Source organism: Suillus discolor, assembly GCF_016758755.1.
Source record: "Suillus discolor strain FC423 chromosome Unknown F5147scaffold_4, whole genome shotgun sequence".
NCBI classification, from domain to species: domain Eukaryota; kingdom Fungi; phylum Basidiomycota; class Agaricomycetes; order Boletales; family Suillaceae; genus Suillus; species Suillus discolor.
The window spans coordinates 709,133-726,421 of NW_024541251.1; the positions used below are offsets into that span (position 1 = coordinate 709,133).

Here is a 17,289-nt window from a genome sequence, read left to right on the forward strand (position 1 = left end):
CGACTATAAAGTAAAACTGGCTCGAGGGTCCAACCAACTACACTGTCTTCTAGCCTCCTAGCCTTATAGCCTTCTAACTTTCCAATCCTCACATAAAACATGCCTGGATTACTCTCCTCTGTTCAGGTCTTTGACCTCTCCACGGGCCTCTCAGAGGCTGGATGGAACGCTCTACTCTCTAATGCTGCTCGTGCCAATCTTGTTCTTCCCCATGCAGAGAAAGTTTTTGGCCGCCAAATATTCACGCCCAGAATCGATTCTGCTGAACAGCTTTGGTTGACATACTCGAAGCCTGGAACTTCCGAAATCTCCCTCGTACTTTCCTGCACAGAGGGACCACTAGACAAATACCCCCTCTTCATCATTCCCACAATCCCTATTGCTGAGTTTACGCCCGAGTTCCTCGAAAGCTCCATGATGGCGCTGTGCAGCGCGCTTGTGGAGGAGCCTGGCTTCAGGAAGGAGCGAGTCTTTTCTATTTTCTCCGTTGAGAACATCGCAGAGGCCTTCGCTCTGACATGGGAAAGACTCACAGGGATTGGTCGCATCGAGAAGCCGTATTACAGTGCATTTTTCTCGGTGTGTACCGAAAGCACATTGGTCCGCCAAGAGCGACCTCCTCGTCCATCAGAGGATGTAATTCTCGACCCACGTCTTGCTGTAGAACAGGACGCTGAGGAGATTGCTAAACTGTGCCGCGAATTTGCGAAAACTTCGGTATGTCTATTGCATCCTTTTTCTAAAGGTCAAAAAGTTTATAAATGATTCTCTTTAGGAACCGTTCACCCTCAGTAAGGAGAAAGCCGGCAAAGAAGCTGAGCTTTTGATTGCAAACAAATCCGTTTGGGTCCTCGAGATCAAAAAGGGCAAAGAAAAACCCGAGATTGCCACTATCGTTGCTGCGACGCGGAAGTCAAAAGGCGTTGCTACCATCTCGAAGGTGTATACCCCAGAGAAATGGAGGGGTAAAGGCTGTGCTGAGAGACTGGTTCGACATGCCTGCAGCGAGTACGTACTAGCGGCTATAATATTGCAACATGAAACTAACTTCATTCTGAACAGGTTGCTGGAGAAGTATAAGGAGATCGTCTTATATGTCGGTGTTGAGAATTCCGCCAAGATTGTGTATGACCGCGTGGGTTTCCAGGTTCTTCGTGATGAGTCTCTCTTGCCCCAGCGATGGCTTGAGATTGGTTTTGATGAAAACAAAGTCGAACTTGGTCATTGGTAGAGTTTGAGCATATTTCTGGGTCGCTTTGGTTTATCTGCTTTGCATTGCTCTGCATGGTCGTTCATACTCCCTCTAACGTCCCACTTCTTGCCTGTAGCATTATCATTCTCTATTGCTTAACTGTATCATAGCATGTGCACTTGTGTATTTCTTCTTGATCCCTTGTATGATTGGACTACACGTACTTATGTATTTCTTCTTGATCCTTTGTACTATCCAATACCAATAGATGGGTAATCAATCCTCTCCTTGTCTGAGCCACCGATCACCAAAGGCTTCGTCATCAGGATATGATGCATTCAGTTCTGGGCTTAACAGAAACCTTGCTCTCCCATTAACTTGGGTCAAGTCCTCGAAGTACATCCCTGCCCGTGGTGCGTCTGTAAAAATTCTGTGAACATCAGCCGGTTCTAGAGATGTCGCTCTAATGTTATCCTCTGCAACATCTGTGGCATCGCAGAAACATCAGCCCTGGCATTGAGATGTAGGGAGTACACTTACAGCGCAAGGAGCCACTCTGATCTAGAGCGTGATAAAATGGTTGATGACGCCCTCGGGAGAGAAAATCAACATCCATCTCACGGATCCAGTCCTCGTCCGCTGCACAGGAGGGCTAACAGAAAAACAAATACAATGAGTGATGAAAACAGCATGTCAACTCAACACCCACATCCCAGCCGTATACATATCCTACGTATCCGTGGGCTGCATGCTTGAAAACCATGCCAACGAAGAATTTCACCTCCCGTGTGAGTGCAGAACGAGGATGAGAAGTAGTAGCTGCTTCCTGCTCCTCCTCCATGATAGCCTTGCAATGCATCGTGAGCTGCTCTTGGAGGTGTGGATTTAAAAGAGGAGTCAATGAATCGACGAGCACTGGCAGCAGATCAAGGAGGAACCGATCGATATGTCTCATTATATTCAAGAGATACCCGCGGTCGTCCATAAAGATGACATTGATCATGAGGCTGGCATAGATTGCTGCGTGCAGCTCAACTTCGGGAGCTGCTGCTCCTACGGGAAAGTTGCTGACGGATGCTAAGACATTCCGTGATGCCCGCAGCAGCATGGAGGTGGAGGAAGCGCGGCTAAGTATTATATTGGTAGGGATTCCGGCTTGAATAAGGAAGCGTGGAATATCGTCATGGAGCGTCAGAATGGCTTGTGTTCGTGAGCCAAAAACGTCGACGAAAAACTCTGAGACATCCGGGTGGGGAGATGATACGACAGCCAGAACTCTGCTAGGAAAGTCGATAGGTGCTGCCGTGACGCCCATCTTTCGTGCAATGCACACGAAAATATATACAAGTGATATGGGTATGGTTGCCTGGTGCGTGGTTAAGAAAAGGTGAGGAAACCGATTTTGCAACATGTGAAACCGCTCTCCTGAAGTGTCGTCGTTGAAAAAATAGAATGTTATATCTGAGGAGAGCTCACCATCCGCGGCTTCAAAGCCACAGCTCCACAAAAAATCGCAGATTGATGAACAGACGAGTCTGAGCTTCCCAGCATCACTTGTGAATTCATCCGTATCAAGGGGAATTTGATGCTCGATGAAGTAGATTTTGCAGAGAGTCGCAAGTTCTTCAAGTTGGGACAAGACCTCGAAGGAGTTCAGCAACCGTTAAGAATGAACCAACTGAAGCTACGAACCTTCATGGGAGGGTAAACGAAAAAGCTGGACATACAAGCGAATGAAAGCTCAAGCGATTGAGGTGTGTCATTAGAGATAAGTTTCCCCCAGGTGCAAACAGCATCACTTCTAGCAATAGCACCAAGAAGCATTTGAGCCCAAAAGCGAAGGGGAACTGCATGAGGTGGAACAGGCCTCCGATCTGGAACTCCTGGCTCGCGGAATGTGTCCGGAAGCGGACAATTTGCGGCATTCTCGAGGACATTCCATGCGTCAAACGAGAACTTGGTATTGACCTCTCGCGCTCTTTCCAGTCTTCCGTCACCTCGTTCCATGACGATCTTGAGCAATATCTCCAATGTCTCGAGGTCTATGCGTCGCCTCTCAAAATACATCAGTCGCCAGTCGCCACCCGTAGATCGCTTTCGCGATTGCTCTTTCGCGGGGTCACATATTGTGTATCGGGCACGGTAATGCGGCTCCCATAGTCTCGAAACAGATGCAGCTGCTCGAAGGAAAGTGCTTGTCTTCAAGCAAGATATAAGCACAATAATGCTCTCGTCAGAATCTGTCAATGGTGTTAACTGCTCGAGAATCTGTACATAGAGGTCGAAGGGAAGTTCCCGTATCGTCATCGCCGCAGTGGTAGGCTTCTATGATCTTGCACATAATATGACAAATCATCCATACTAACTAGGTCACGTGAACAATTTCATAACTTGCGAAAGTTAGCTTGTATAATTCGAGATACCGAAATTCTCGAAAGTCCTACGTGTAACGTGGTATTCCTGATGGGCATAGTTTAGATCGATCGTAATCGATCGATGAAACGCAATTTGCCGGGCACGAGGTCGAGGAAATCGGATGTCCATTTGACGAAGACCTTCGTCTAATAACTACGTGGGAGTGGAAGAAAGATAGTAAGCGAGGATAAAGTCCACAACTATAGATAGCAAGAGAAAACGTCTGGGTTATACGTAGACTTAACTAGTCCTTGGGGTAAATTCGCACAGTTCGGTTCCCCTTCGCTTCTGCCATGCTACAATTAGTATTGATATCATTTCAAAGCAATTCGTCCATCGTCTGCAGCATGTTCTCCCAGAACTGCTCCACCATTACCTTATCAAAGCCATTTTTATCATATCCGAGGCTGACCCACAACTTGCCAGCGAACGTGTACCCAAATAGCAGCATGCCTCCGGACCGCTGCCGCGAACCAGTCGTTAGTGTGTGGAGCTTGATAGCAGGGAACGTTCCATGTTTGTATATGCCATCGAGGTTTCCTAGAAGGGATAAGCCGATTAATGCAGTAGAAGGCGTGCGTGGTGCGGTGTCCACGGCCGGAACAGGAGGAGGGGGGGGGACAAATGTTCCACGTTCCCTTTCATCGTCTTCTTTAGCCCAGATACAAGCCCGTTTTCCCCTCTCTTCAGTCATCAAGAGACTACGTGACACGATCATCTTGTTTTTGGCAGCTTGAATGCTCTGCTCCTTTGCAACTCGGGCCCGATGCCAGAATACCGAGGACAAGTCGATCGACCGAGGTATAAAGGTTGGAAGAATCACGTTGAAATAGCCGATCGCAAGAAACCAGTACGAATCATTTGCTGGTTTCACCGTGAAATATGGGCGCAGGTTTAAAGCCGAGTACATCATCCTGCACAAATGTTGGATATGAAAGGCATAATCGAAATGTCTTGACTTACATTGACAAGTCTTGTTTCTCAGAGCACATCTTTGCCCATGCAATGTTACATGCAGCAAACGTAGCTGCAGAGACGGAAACACCATGCGTTTTGCATCTTTTCAGAATGCTTTTCGTCCGCTCAGCGTCATACGAAACAGTCGGAACAATGGTATGCCTAGGCTGCTTTGTTTGTCGCCGGAACGAATGACCGCCCTACCGAGTTGTCAACAGACCACTCGTCAAGAAAAGGCACAATATTCACCACAAATCTTCGCTGACTTAACTGGAAGTCGACCTTTTCGGCTGCCCTGCGCAGTCTACTAGGACTGACGGTAAAGTTGTCTTCCAAGGCATTCGGTAATACGGCGTTCTGGAGTCGTTACTCAGCTAAATTTGAGACCAAACAAGATATGCATACCGTAGAGTCTGTGCCCCATCGGGAGCTGAGCTCCTCCTTCAGCTGAGCCTCAAGTTCAAGAATGGTTTTGTCACCGCCGAGCAGTCCAAAAAAGTCGTTTGCAAATTGGTGCAACGCCATGCCATCTCCCAAAAAGTGAGCGGCACAAATCATGATGTCATGATTATATGAAGGATATTCGGGTTCGTCAAACGGTGACGTAGAGCGAGGCGTTAGAGGGGGGCTAGGTAAAGATGTGCCTCCTTGAGACACAACAAGATAGGACAAGCGGTCGTTCGACAATGTTCGTGCTCCGTTTAGATATGAATCGATGAGTTCTAGGACTCGCATGAATTTCAAGAAATCGTGATATCAACGTGGACGTACCATCCTTGGTTGAAGATCTGTATTCCAAATTGCTGTCTGCATCAACCAAAGCATCTTCAGGAGATTGCGGGGGGTTGAACCTGGGCATAGTAAAACCATGTGGTTGCAACATCAGGTTAGAAGTTGAACTTACACAAATCTGACGTCGTCATAATCTTGCATGACGACCTTTGAAGCTAGGAGTGGATGACGAATACGAAGGATTGCCCAGACCATAAGAACACGGGCTCGGCGAATGACATGTTCTGGAGCAACGAAGCCCAAGTGAAGGTACCTACGAGGTGATACAACCTATCCTGAGATGCCCGTATATTGAAGAGATAGCTTGGAAAGCTCACATGTCATTAACGCCATCCGCGCGAGAGGGAAGAAAGTAAGATAGTTCATTGTTGCCCAGTGGGCGTTCCACCTTCCATGTATCTTTCAGAGACGAGCAATAGCTTCTACGAGGTTTCACCTCCGAGTCCGAGTCGGAGACGCTGTACGAGGTATCCAACAGCACTGGAGGTGAGGTATCCATATCCTCTTGGTCGCTTAGGGGAGATATGAGGGCATCTTATACCAATACCATTTCATTTTGCTTGCCCTGGTTTAGTGCTAATGTGACTGAAGCCGATCAAATCGATCTCGACCTGGTTCGTCGAAGTTCGGTTTGCAATGAGTGGTTCAAAATCTATTATTATCACAATTTACGAAGTTCATGTCAAGAGCAGAGCGAAAGAACGGATCCCTGAGGTTCACTGCCAGTGTCATCTGTCGTCACGGGACAGCTTGGATGTTATAAAAGTTGAGCGGTCGACAAATGGGGATACGTGGCATTTGATTTATGGAAGGCACTCAGGTGACTGCGGTTCACATGCCTGACTGCACCTGTACTAACTTTTATCCACCAGGAACTAATTTCAAGAACTTCTACGTGATGTAATTCCTTGGCCAGGTTATCGATAGCCGACCGACGGGCTAATGCCGTTACTGGTGTATGATAACGCGTAACGGCTCGACTCGGAAGACTCGTCGTGCGAGAGTAATCGCGTGATCACAATCGACGACATCGGATCCCAACATGATCAAGGCTGTGTCATCCACGACGACTCCGGAACGTCACTCGGACTTAAAAGCATCCGACGGATGCATACTACATTGCGCAATTGATCATGACATCGACTTAGCTTCGTCGTCCCTGACGGTGTCACCGACCTGACTGTAGGCCTCTGTAGGGACGCTAAACACAACATATGTAGCTAATGACTTGCAAGTCCGTAATATGATTGTTCGTAAATGTACGTTGATGCCAGACGGTAAGTAAGAGTCTGTAAGAATCGTACTAATAACAATTGTCTCGGGTAGCAATATACCTGTGGTGATGTCAATGATCACTCACGACAAATTTCCGTGCCTATTATAAGGACACGAGTGTCAATGGTTTCTTACTCCTTCTCATCCTCCTCCGATAATCCGAAAACTACCGTAGCTTCGCCATCATCAGAATCTTCTTCGTATTTCGTATTTCCTATAGCCTCGAGGTCAACATCCTTGCGCGGCGGAGGTGCGGTTTCCAACGATTTGATCCAGGTGTAATAACTAATTACCAGGAACGAATGTGCCATCAGTACTCCTGAAGAATCGAGACTTCAACGATACAGGCACGTACACGGTGCCTATCATGATAACCAGAATAGAACTTGCGCGATTGCTGTGAGAAGATAGAGTTCATCTCGAAGACGTTATGGATCAGAATCGAGTACATACACCGTCATGATATCCTTGAATATCCAGACACCCAGCAGGGTTTGAATAACAGATCTTAAGGCCTGCGGTAATAATATAGTCCCATCAATATTCTGTATACAGTGAAGATGGCTTACGCTAGAGAACATATGTGTGATAGGACTTGTAACCTTGATGCTGAGCAGGCCAGCGATACAAAGTAAGAATCCGAAAATGCCAGTCACGACACTCCCCCATAGGAATACTTGTCCGTCCCAATTCGAGTCGTGGATAAGGTCCTCAAGGATAGGAATTTCTTTGTGAAGCAAGACGAAAGGGAGAAGGAAAATTGCAGAGCCCAAGTTGGTCCAGTATGCAAGTTGAATGGTTGAGTTGTTGCAATAAGGGAGGGAGGACTTGATAAGAACAGCATGGAAAGCGATAAAAAGCGACGAGAGGAGACCATATAACAGGGAAAGACTTGAAGGTGCAACGTGGGAGGGAACTGCTGCAGACGGTGCCACGCCGAGCAAGAAACCTATGGTAACTGACCCAGCAGCAATTCCAACTCGAATAGAAGGCACAGTGCGAGTGTTTACAGAGAATACAATGATCGTCAGAGGTAGGACAAGGCCACGCGCAATCTGTGGAGTTCAACGGCGATCTTTACATTGATAGGAGACCACATACTTGGAAGAAAGAAGCCTCGACATCACGCAGGCAAAGTGTGTTGAAAATGAGTCCAATAATGTTGACAAGGACTACAGGTGCGAGCTTCTTCGCGGTTCCAAGCTCGAGCTTGGGTATCTCGACACGTGTGATGAACATGGCCGCCACGTGGAGAAGCAAGACTGCGATGAGCAGCTGCAGGAGGAGGAATAGCAGCGGTAAATCCGGTGAACCATTAAGAACAGCTTTGTTCCTGCGCTCAGAGGGTTGAGTCAATGTCCACACTCTAGTTAGACCATCTTACACAAAAACCATCTACCAGTGTGTTTGTTAGGGGCTGGAGTCACATTATGCGTGGCATAGGGTACTCACCACCAGTGCGGCGGACATGTAAAACCCCACGACCGCCGCTACCTTCGGTGTGTTCGCGTCAAAATACCTGTTATTCATGCTTTCCAGAATGGGGGGGACTGGAAGAACACAGGGATCAACTTGTGGTTTTAATGTGGGACAGATTATACCGCTAGGTCATTTTCATACAGCCGAAACGAGCTGGTTCAGAACGTTCATCGTTCGGGTGAGCTAAGAAACCGGAATTCTCAAAATGGCAGGTGTAGATCAGGGGTGGAACTGCTAGTGGTTCATCGAGGTGGCATGTACTTTCCCACGACAACGCGTCACAGCTTCACCGGAACGGACTATATCGGTACCCCCCCTCCTAGGGCCTAGCTTATACAAATGCTGATCTGAATGATCGATATGAGCCTTGCTCCCACCCTTGCCTAGACGTGTCATGGACAGAAGATCAGACGAGTTTCTGCTGGGAGAGAGCCCAACACGAGAGGCGGCATACGACGACCCGGAGAGCCCTTTTATTCCTACATTCCGCGCCAAGCCAATGGCATCCGTTAAGGGCAGAAAGCGACCTCTCAGGACAATCTGCATAGTTCTGGTGGCCGTTTCCTTGCTCAGCTTTGGAGTTGTTCTGCTCAAGCCCTTGAGCTATCTGGACTTTGACATTGAGAAGGCGGCTGTGTATCCGGCTACCTTCAACTCGCAGTCGTACGTCCAAGGCCCACCCACCCAGCGTTTCCGAGGTCAGTCAGTTCGTTTAAGACATTTCTCTCGAATTTCACAACACTGGTCCCAGATAACCTTCGTAACGACACAAAATACATTACATCGTGGATTTCTGCAGGCTGGAGTACGTTACCCACAGCCCACAGCTATTCGCGCTACTGACCGCAGTCACTTATTAGCGAATGACGTGATGACCTATGTGAGTCATTGATCCGCTTCCATTCTCGCTTACTCACGGAAACTAGGGAAATTTGATTTACCTCGCACTCATAACAGAGCGTATACCCATAATTGCGAAGTTCATCCCTTCTCATGTTGACAACAGTGCACCTCCATTTGCTTTTGGCGAAGTGTTTGACGTCCCTCGGCTCAGCCAGGCCATAAAGAGTCCCATAATTGAATGGCACGAAGTGAAGGACTCAGAAAGTGAGGTTCTCGACGACCTTGGCTGTTGGAGTCTTTGGGAAAGCGTCCAAAAGACCCAGACCCAACCTCGGGGAAGTTTTTCCCTTAATTGGCTCAAGCTCGGTGAGACATATTCAGACACCCCTATCTGGTGGTTAACTGGGCGGCGATCACAGATGTCTCGTGGACACGAACTCCAGATTGGGTCAAGCTGACTCCTCCCGGCGTAACAGACAGTCATGCGTCCTTTTGGTCCCTTGCCACATTGGGATTTCCGGAGGCTCGCGCCAACAATTTGCAATCAACGAATTATCCTTCCCCTCAACATCAGGTTTCCCTTCCCCCGGATGATCAGCTACTATGCTTCGATTACTTGTACTACATGGGTGCCCAGAATGCATGGGAATGGGAATCAGACTATGGTCCCGCATGGAGATTTGTAGGCCAACATATGCGCTGGAATGCAAGCCTCGAAAGTCTTGCTAATGAGCATGCTCGGCGCGCTATGAATGTGCCAATAAATGAGCCAACACCACCCGTGAGTGACAGCTTCAGGTCCAGGGTTGTTCCATGGGTCTAACTGTTGATAGTATATATCTATCCACATACGGCATGGTGACTTCCGCAATTACTGTAATGATCTACCTCTGGACCAGTGCTTTGCCTCGTTGCCTGTCATTGCGCGCAGGGTGGCCGAGGTACAAGAAGAGCTGCGCACACAAAAAGGTATCGAGGTCACACAAGTTATTATGACGAGCGACGAACGTGACCCAGAATGGTGGTCTGGGGTCAGGGCATTGGGCTGGACGTGGGTTGATTATACAACAGAGCGGACAGAGGAGATCTATGGAAAGTGGTGAGCCGAATAGATCCCGTCTTTTCCTTCTGATGCTAGAAGCTGTGGTTGTCAGGTATCCGGTGTTCATTGACGCTGTCATCCAATCGAATGGAGCTGGCTTCGTTGGCACCCACGGCTCCACGATGACCACCCTAGCGCGTCGGAGAGTGGAATCGTGGCATGATGGACCAACTCGAGTCGTCAAATGGGGCTCCCCGAACGCTGATGATCACTGATATAATTGGATCGATGGAATGGAAGTGAACTTTGCGCCGTACATATTATTAGTCGAATGGACCATTTATCGTTGCATTTTTAGACTTGTATCTAGGTTGTTCACATGGACGTGCCTCATGTACTAGCCATTTAATAATACACACATCGTATCGAGTCCAGACTGTCCAGACGTGATTGACATGTCTTGATCAATGAGAATATCTCGATTGTGGGTACTTCTATCTTCGGGTACCACGGTAGGTCGGAGCCGCTAAACTGTCTGGTGATGCAGCGTTTGTACCGACTTGATAGCTTATCAAGGACTCTCGTGCACTGTCGGCTGAGTATATACACAAATGACTCAACCTATTCGTGCGGAAATAAGCAAACATGTAGACGAGAGAATAGAATTAGACCCACTCAAAATACTCGAGTCTAAAACGTCTGATCGATGGGTATCGAGCACCGCATCTTGACCAATTGAACAAGGGCCTTATTGACTGGCATAGGAATATTATATTGTTCCCCTAGCCTGACTAGGTAGCCGTTTAGGAAGTTGATTTCCGTTGGGTTGTTCTTCCTGACGTCGGAGAGCATAGATGACATGTTGCCTCTTGTTACGTGTGTTACGCGCAGGACTTCGCGTTCAAGAGCATCTGCTCCCAGTTCTTTTGGAACACGCCCCACTGGCACCTGACTCTTGTCCACGCTGGGAGGTAGAGAATCGAGCCATGATTGCGTGTCCGCTTCAATCTGTGCACGGAAAGCAGTAGCAGCTTCTTCGCAGACGTTGCGCATCATATTCTGTGACGAGTCGTCCTTGAATAGACCGCCATTCCGGCAGCCGAGAACGGCCGTCAGAGGATTCACGATGGCATTCACGACGAGTTTCCTGCGCATCGCAAGTTGGACGTCTGTAATAGGACTCCATTTGCACCCAAGAGCATCGAGAGATTGTAATACGGCTACCGTGTGTCGTAGGGTGCGGTACTGGTCGAATGAAGGATCATCCGGATGTGTAATGTCGTCTAAACTGAGTGATCTCTCATACAGCGGCTTGCTTTCATCTGCCATGGATGCTTCGAAATCACGCTTGCGGCTATCCGGGACAATCCCAAATGTGATGTCCCCAATTCCCGCATGAACTACATGGAAGGCTGACTTGAGCCACGCTCCGTGGGTATTTGATGCCAAGATAAAGTGCGGTCTGCTTTCCGGGTTGCGGAATATTCGCTCGACGAGGTCTTCATATAATCCCATGCCATTTTGTAAGAGCACGATGGTACTACGAGAGTTGAGGCGTGGAGCTAGATGCGACAGTGCAGGCGCAGTGCTGTGCGCTTTGGTCGTTATGAATAATGTTTCGATGGGTTCTGTCCGTAAATCTTCATGGCTGGGGGTGAATCCGGCACTCTGCTCCCTTGAAAGCTTGGGGTTGAAGCGCACTCCACCACCTGCTCCGCTATGCTTGTCGAACACCTCGACATCGAAACCGTCTGTGGACTGTCGGATTCCTTGGTTTTCAATTGTTATTTTTGCAGCTGCGTTCTGCGGTGTCCACGCCTGCTTGGCAGTCTTTTGTATGAGAGTGACTGGGTGGGTGCGTGGAAGAACTGATCGTAAGTTGTGTGCGAGGAGGCAGCCGATGGGCCCGAGCCCGAGGACGTAGAAACGCATGTTATTGGTACTATTCAATTCCTCAGGTGCCAAGCTGGACATTCACGCTGACGGTAAAATGTTTATGTGACATTCGTAATAAAATAACGAAGATCGGACGCACTCGATGGGAGAAGGAGAAGTTCGTTGTGTGAACAGCTGCTACACGACAAATTATTGGACTCAATGAGTCACACGCATGTGTGGTTGGTTTTCTTCGTCGTCGTCGCCTGCCACGTTGACAGGATAAATGTCGGGGAAACCCCAGGGAACCCTCTATTTTATTCTCGCGAGTTCACGTGCCGTACTGAAGCCTTTGCAACAGCGGTCCGACTGGCCTTTGGCGCTCACGATCGTGAGCTCGGAGAGCATGGCCCAACTTAATTAATATTATAATTGAGCCTCACGAGGACACCAATGCATTTTCTGAAAAAGTACAATCTTCTATATCACGGGGAATTTTCGGACCGTCAAATCGAAATTTAAAGGTCTTTCGGCGAGCCCATCGATCTACCAATCGATCCCATCGTTACTCTCATACTCCCACTTCATTTCGTGCTCACCAGTCATGGCCTCAATTGTTTTGAAGAGAACCCAACAGAAGGTCAGTCACGCTTCATTTGTCTATATCAAATGCTGATCATATATACTCCATTAAATTCTCATAAATAAAGATGCCCGTGGTTGGGTACGTGCTGATTTTCGATTGCACACAGTATCAGAACCCATTGACCCCAATTTACTTCCAGCTTCGGGCTCTGGAAGGCAAGTCTATATTGATACTAATTTGGACACCTGAGCTGAACTGCTGTCCAGGTAACCAAGTCCACATGCGCTGACGTGAGTTCCAGATCCTTGAAAGTGATCAGGCGTTCTTATCGCGTTTCTAGACTGTATACAACGCGATAAAAGCGGGCTACCGTCTTCTTGATGGTGCCGGTGACTACGGAAACGAGAAAGAGGCAGGTGATGGTGTGCGCCGAGCTATTGCGGATGGCCTCGTCAAGCGGGAGGACCTATGTGAGTGTTTCTCGCCCTTGAACCAGCTCACGAGTTAATTTGCTTTTCATGAATCAGTCATTACGTCCAAGGCAAGATACCTTCTCACACATGTTGCACTATCATGATAGCTCAGCGCATCATTGTTTCATAGCTATGGAACACTTTCCATGCTCACGATCATGTCAGAAATCAGCTGCATCACACATTGCTCGAAATAACTGACTGATGAATCAGGTCAAACAAATCACCAAGATGCAACTTAAACTCTGGGGAATTGACTACTTCGACTTGTTCCTCGTCCACTTCCCCGTCGCACTGAAATATGTCGATCCTAGCCACCGTTATCCCCCTGAGTGGTTCGGTGATGATGGCAAGGTCTACACTCGTGAGTGATGGGTTACGATCGACGTATCTCAGATTGACATCATACCTCAGAAAACACCCCGATGCACGAGACTTGGGGTGCAATGGAGGAGCTCGTTGATGAGAAGCTGGTGAAAAATATTGGCCTGAGGTGATTATTGCGAATTAAGTTGTACAGTGCGGTTCGGTGAACACCCTCCAGTAACTGCCAGGGGTCTTTGATCCTTGACGTTCTCCGTTATGCCAAGTACGAGCCCCAGGTATTGCAGGTTGAGCTGCACCCATACCTTGCCCAAGAAGCCCTCGTCAAACTTTGCAAGAGGTTCAGCATTGCCGTGACTGCCTACTCGTCGTTTGGGCCCCAATCCTACGTCGAACTTGGTGGTGATAAAGGTACTCCTTCGCTCCTCACACACGACGTGACCTCCGCTGCGGCCAAGACGCATGGAAAAAGTGGGCGTACAATATCATTCATCTGTGACGGAACCTGACGTAAGATGATTCACAGCCGAAGCTCAGGTTTTGCTGCGTTGGGCTACGCAGAGAGGCATTGCTGTCATTCCAAAGTCCAACAATCTTGACAGATTGTCAGCAAACTTGGACTGCAACTCTTTCGACCTCTCGGAATCCGAGCTTGCAGCCTTGAGTGCACTGAATATTAACCTCAGGGTGCGTGTGTACTCGAGGTGCCACTTGCATGACAACTGATCTAGATTCGCTCCACAGTTGAATGACCCCGCTGACATCGATGGTCGCTTGGCCATCTTCGCATAGGGGTGTGATGGATAGAAGTGTAGAACAAGTGTAGAATGCTCGAGAACTGAGAAGACGGATCATACTACGTGGATGTGACCTTGTAATTTTCACTTGCTGCGGGCGCAGAGGGCCGCAGTGCTGTCGGAGTTTCAAAGCGGCTTTATCTCCTGATAGTTAGTAACATTGTACAATTAGCGCCTTCCTTTCATCCCCCATGGCTACAATTGCGCAATTCAAGCTTTCGAAACAAGGCGGGCTCACTCGTCGCCTGACATTTCCTACGCATCCTAGTTGGGCCGTTCTATCCTCAAAGATCAATGAAACGTTCGGTATTGCAACCGATAATATTGGGGTGTCCTACCTTGACCAAGATTTGGACGAAGTAACTTTCAGCTCTGAAGAGGAATTGCAGGACTACTATAGTACCCTCGGTGACGCTAAATTCAAGCTTATCAGACTTTCGGTACAGGACCTCAGCTCCCTTAGGTCCACCGATGTAGCGCCCTCCCGCCACCATACCGCACCCCCACAGCAATCTCACTTCCGGAACACATTCGGAGAACAGGAGTCGCTGCCTTTCATTTGGGAGGTCGACGACGAGTGGCAGCGTCTCCCTGGTAGCCTTGGTAGTCTTTTCTTGTCTAGTGACTCTCCGGAGAGCCCACATGCGTTCGTGGAGGTTCTCGAGAGTGACGTCAGTGTCTCCAAGAAGTCTAATCACACAGACGAAGAATACGCCATTGGAGATACTACCCGCTCAAACGGGACGTTTACTATGCCTACTTCCCGCGCAGAGAAGGGCAAGTCCCGCGTCGCGATGCAGCCTACAGTTGAAGACGATGCTTTGTCCACCGATTCAATTTTCGGTGACGATGCACTACTGCAGCCACAGACCCGTGTTTATGACTCTGATCAAGCTTCCACGTTTGGCGGTGATGTCAAGTCTCCTGTCTCGGTCGATGGGACAGCCACTCCCGCCCAGGCTCAGAGTACCCCCGTCATTTCTGGGCAGGTTCTTCCTGAGGCTGTGCTGAAATCCACGGAAGATTCCAACACAGCCATTGACGACCCTGCCCTCCCCACTTTGGGCGGCACAGGAGCATCAACTCTCACTCATGACGTAGCTGCCTTCTTGAAGGCAGTTTCCGGTATCATTTCCTCTCACCCAGAATTATCAGAGGGTCTTCGTAACATCGTTTCCAATGCTACAAATGGGACATACTGGACTGCGCATCGTGATGCACTCTCTCGCGCTGCCGAGCGTATTCAGCAGGAAACTGGTCGGACCGTGGAAGAGATTCAGAATGCGGAAGAGGAGGCTAGCGCCAGGGTTGCAGATGCCCTTGGTGGAATTTTCCGTGTCGTCGGCGAAGCCGTCCAAACTGCTAGGACAACGACTGAGCCATTCCGGCCACCTCCCGCTGAAGATGTACCCACAGCTCCGGAATCTGTTCCTGAGCCCCAGTGCTTCCGTCCTCGCGAATTTACCACATATCCAGGACCTCCCCCTCCAGGTCATTTCCACCCTCATCCTCATCATCACTGGGGCGCTCCGCCGCCGCCGCCGCCTGGTCGCCGTCATGTGTGGCCTCGTCCGCCTCCATCCGCTCGGGGTTCTTTCGACGAGTCCCGGGAGGAGGATAGTTCACATGCCCGTCCGCATCCAAGCTTTTGGGGCACTTTTAGGGGGCCCAAGGAGGTTGGTCCGCATGTGGATCATCACAATGCAATTCGTGCAAGGACGAGTGACATCCGCACCACGTTGGCAGAAGCACGCAACCGGCGTTTGGGAAATTTAGGGCTGGCCATACCGGCCATCCCTCCTCCCATTCCTAGCGCACCTCCCGCGCCACCTGCACCCATTGTACCACCCCCTCCTGTACTGGAAGATGGATTGTCTGGCTCCGGCATATTCGGAAGCACTCCACCCACTCAAGAGGAGCTCAGGGCTGATGTTGAACGCGCCAAGGCCGACTATAAGATGCGCAAGGAGAGGTATCGTCAAGCTAAGGCCAGCAGGAGATCAGCAGAGCAACGCGAACAAGGACAGGAACCTAGTGGAAGGTATTTCGCTTCTCTTCTTCATAGTGATCAGGAGGATATTAAATCGGATCTGTAGCAATGATGTCTCCGGGCTACCTGCCGTTTTCGATGTGACGGAGGATCCCAACGTGAGTGGCGCAGATACATCTGTGTCTCAAGGACCTCCCGCGGCAACCCCAGTCCATGAGCAGACGTCAGTACCTCCATCCACAGCCGTGCCTGCGCCCTCTCGGCCTGTCACACCTGTTACACCTCAGGTTCATATCGTAAGCAATGCTAGGGGCTTGTACCCCCAACTCGAGATGTTCAGTGTCCCTAGGCGCAGCCACACCATCGGACACACTGCACGCCGCGGCCTCGAGGACCGTTCCAGGCAGCGCATCATGAAGAAATTGTCTGAGGTATTCCTATTATTATTTTCTGTCTCTTCGATATCTTACGAAGGGGTTTGTAGATGGGTTTTACTGAAGGCACATATCCGAAACTGAACGCCAAGGTGTCGGAGCAGATGGTCGCCCATCCTCCCACTACTAAAGACATTGAAGATGACATTGTGACTAACTTGATTGAGGAGCTTATTCCTTCCTCTTTTGCACCTCGGGCTAGCAGCTCCAGGGAGCCCATCCCTGGTGCTTGGGCCTAGATGTCATGTGATGTTGTACGATGTATGATGCGGACTCTTGACTGTATTCTTGGGTTTTAGTCTGATTTTCTGACTGTTGTATTACGAGTTCTTGTATTCTGATTAGTTATGCCAAAGTTATATCGTCGGTACAGTACTGTAAATTCAATGTGTTTATGCAACGTTTGTGACTCTATTGTCTTTTGATGTCCTCGGAGGCCATAAATATTTATTGACTTCAATCATTGTCTTTTGCAAGGTCGGATCTTACAGACACAGAAAATTATAAATCACAAGACCATTAAACCTAAGGCGTTGCAACCGGGCAATAGCGGGTCGCTGGGTGCTCGTGGACAATGCACACGGGGTGTCTGAACAGAGGAACACTAGGCTGCGCCTCGTGCACCGTGATGAAAGACCGCGATGAGACTAAACAAACCATCGGGCTTGCAAAGAACAATTGTTGGTTGATATTGGGGATGTTAAATACACAAAATTCAATCGTGTGCCATGTCGAGTCCGAGACATAAAACTGGTATTTTCAAAGAAATTTTGTATGAAAATATGTGAATGCAGAAAGCATGGTTTCTGATGAGA

General features: G+C 48.9%; 8 protein-coding genes across 8 annotated transcripts; 4 read left to right on the top strand and 4 right to left on the bottom strand.

Annotated features, from left to right (window-relative positions):
• Positions 1 to 99: 99 nt before the first annotated feature.
• F5147DRAFT_833142 (uncharacterized protein) lies at positions 100 to 1,302 on the top strand (the record flags this gene model as incomplete). Its single annotated transcript, XM_041443843.1, has 3 exons — positions 100 to 717; positions 776 to 1,008; positions 1,063 to 1,302. 3 exons carry the CDS (start codon positions 100 to 102, stop codon positions 1,229 to 1,231), a joined length of 1,020 nt encoding a protein of 339 aa, XP_041298527.1. The 3' UTR covers positions 1,232 to 1,302.
• On the bottom strand, positions 1,303 to 3,513 carry F5147DRAFT_669465 (YccV-like-domain-containing protein). Its single transcript, XM_041435465.1, has 5 exons — positions 2,885 to 3,513; positions 2,669 to 2,834; positions 1,902 to 2,617; positions 1,733 to 1,844; positions 1,303 to 1,677 (listed from the first exon to the last, which is right to left on the bottom strand). Exons 1-5 carry the CDS (start codon positions 3,497 to 3,499, stop codon positions 1,469 to 1,471), a joined length of 1,818 nt encoding a protein of 605 aa, XP_041298528.1. The 5' UTR covers positions 3,500 to 3,513; the 3' UTR covers positions 1,303 to 1,468.
• A 118-nt stretch (positions 3,514 to 3,631) lies between these two features.
• F5147DRAFT_669469 (uncharacterized protein) lies at positions 3,632 to 5,920 on the bottom strand. The gene is made up of 7 exons (XM_041435466.1): positions 5,674 to 5,920; positions 5,469 to 5,609; positions 5,336 to 5,415; positions 4,970 to 5,286; positions 4,814 to 4,921; positions 4,571 to 4,764; positions 3,632 to 4,521 (listed from the first exon to the last, which is right to left on the bottom strand). The coding sequence occupies exons 1-7, from the start codon at positions 5,853 to 5,855 to the stop codon at positions 3,927 to 3,929; spliced, it is 1,617 nt and encodes a 538-aa protein (XP_041298529.1). The 5' UTR covers positions 5,856 to 5,920; the 3' UTR covers positions 3,632 to 3,926.
• A 573-nt stretch (positions 5,921 to 6,493) lies between these two features.
• F5147DRAFT_669474 (uncharacterized protein) lies at positions 6,494 to 8,245 on the bottom strand. The gene is made up of 8 exons (XM_041435467.1): positions 8,084 to 8,245; positions 8,016 to 8,026; positions 7,733 to 7,964; positions 7,201 to 7,686; positions 7,085 to 7,146; positions 6,987 to 7,028; positions 6,717 to 6,916; positions 6,494 to 6,659 (listed from the first exon to the last, which is right to left on the bottom strand). Exons 1-7 carry the CDS (start codon positions 8,159 to 8,161, stop codon positions 6,763 to 6,765), a joined length of 1,065 nt encoding a protein of 354 aa, XP_041298530.1. The 5' UTR covers positions 8,162 to 8,245; the 3' UTR covers positions 6,494 to 6,659; positions 6,717 to 6,762.
• A 259-nt stretch (positions 8,246 to 8,504) lies between these two features.
• On the top strand, positions 8,505 to 10,270 carry F5147DRAFT_768154 (uncharacterized protein; the record flags this gene model as incomplete). The annotated part of the gene is made up of 7 exons (XM_041440935.1): positions 8,505 to 8,808; positions 8,862 to 8,915; positions 8,971 to 8,990; positions 9,037 to 9,319; positions 9,373 to 9,734; positions 9,787 to 10,052; positions 10,108 to 10,270. The coding sequence occupies 7 exons, from the start codon at positions 8,505 to 8,507 to the stop codon at positions 10,268 to 10,270; spliced, it is 1,452 nt and encodes a 483-aa protein (XP_041298531.1).
• Positions 10,271 to 10,382: 112 nt separating this feature from the next.
• F5147DRAFT_255039 (ketopantoate reductase PanE/ApbA C terminal-domain-containing protein) lies at positions 10,383 to 12,296 on the bottom strand. The gene is made up of 3 exons (XM_041428860.1): positions 12,031 to 12,296; positions 10,671 to 11,974; positions 10,383 to 10,616 (listed from the first exon to the last, which is right to left on the bottom strand). Exon 2 carries the CDS (start codon positions 11,967 to 11,969, stop codon positions 10,686 to 10,688), a length of 1,284 nt encoding a protein of 427 aa, XP_041298532.1. The 5' UTR covers positions 11,970 to 11,974; positions 12,031 to 12,296; the 3' UTR covers positions 10,383 to 10,616; positions 10,671 to 10,685.
• A 178-nt stretch (positions 12,297 to 12,474) lies between these two features.
• Positions 12,475 to 14,045, top strand: F5147DRAFT_742719 (Aldo keto reductase; the record flags this gene model as incomplete). The annotated part of the gene is made up of 9 exons (XM_041439560.1): positions 12,475 to 12,510; positions 12,723 to 12,746; positions 12,797 to 12,926; positions 13,037 to 13,050; positions 13,143 to 13,293; positions 13,344 to 13,422; positions 13,474 to 13,724; positions 13,780 to 13,940; positions 13,998 to 14,045. The coding sequence occupies 9 exons, from the start codon at positions 12,475 to 12,477 to the stop codon at positions 14,043 to 14,045; spliced, it is 894 nt and encodes a 297-aa protein (XP_041298533.1).
• Positions 14,046 to 14,241: 196 nt separating this feature from the next.
• On the top strand, positions 14,242 to 16,713 carry F5147DRAFT_566766 (uncharacterized protein; the record flags this gene model as incomplete). The annotated part of the gene is made up of 3 exons (XM_041430818.1): positions 14,242 to 15,682; positions 16,212 to 16,471; positions 16,525 to 16,713. The coding sequence occupies 3 exons, from the start codon at positions 14,242 to 14,244 to the stop codon at positions 16,711 to 16,713; spliced, it is 1,890 nt and encodes a 629-aa protein (XP_041298534.1).
• Between the last annotated feature and the right edge of the window lie 576 nt (positions 16,714 to 17,289).

Coding starts and splice junctions, on each gene's coding strand:
- F5147DRAFT_669469 (XM_041435466.1), bottom strand. CDS start 5,855: ATGGATACCTCACCTCCAGTGCTGTTGGATACCTCGTACAGCGTCTCC. Junction 5,610..5,673: donor GCGGATGGCGTTAATGACAT/GTGAGCTTTCCA, acceptor ATCACCTCGTAG/GTACCTTCACTTGGGCTTCG. Junction 4,765..4,813: donor TAAGTCAGCGAAGATTTGTG/GTGAATATTGTG, acceptor ACAACTCGGTAG/GGCGGTCATTCGTTCCGGCG.
- F5147DRAFT_669465 (XM_041435465.1), bottom strand. CDS start 3,499: ATGACGATACGGGAACTTCCCTTCGACCTCTATGTACAGATTCTCGAG. Junction 2,618..2,668: donor TGGCTTTGAAGCCGCGGATG/GTGAGCTCTCCT, acceptor ACGACACTTCAG/GAGAGCGGTTTCACATGTTG. Junction 1,845..1,901: donor GATATGTATACGGCTGGGAT/GTGGGTGTTGAG, acceptor TTTTTCTGTTAG/CCCTCCTGTGCAGCGGACGA.
- F5147DRAFT_255039 (XM_041428860.1), bottom strand. CDS start 11,969: ATGTCCAGCTTGGCACCTGAGGAATTGAATAGTACCAATAACATGCGT.
- F5147DRAFT_669474 (XM_041435467.1), bottom strand. CDS start 8,161: ATGAATAACAGGTATTTTGACGCGAACACACCGAAGGTAGCGGCGGTC. Junction 7,029..7,084: donor TTCAAGGATATCATGACGGT/GTATGTACTCGA, acceptor ATCTTCTCACAG/CAATCGCGCAAGTTCTATTC. Junction 6,917..6,986: donor GTTATCATGATAGGCACCGT/GTACGTGCCTGT, acceptor CCTGGTAATTAG/TTATTACACCTGGATCAAAT.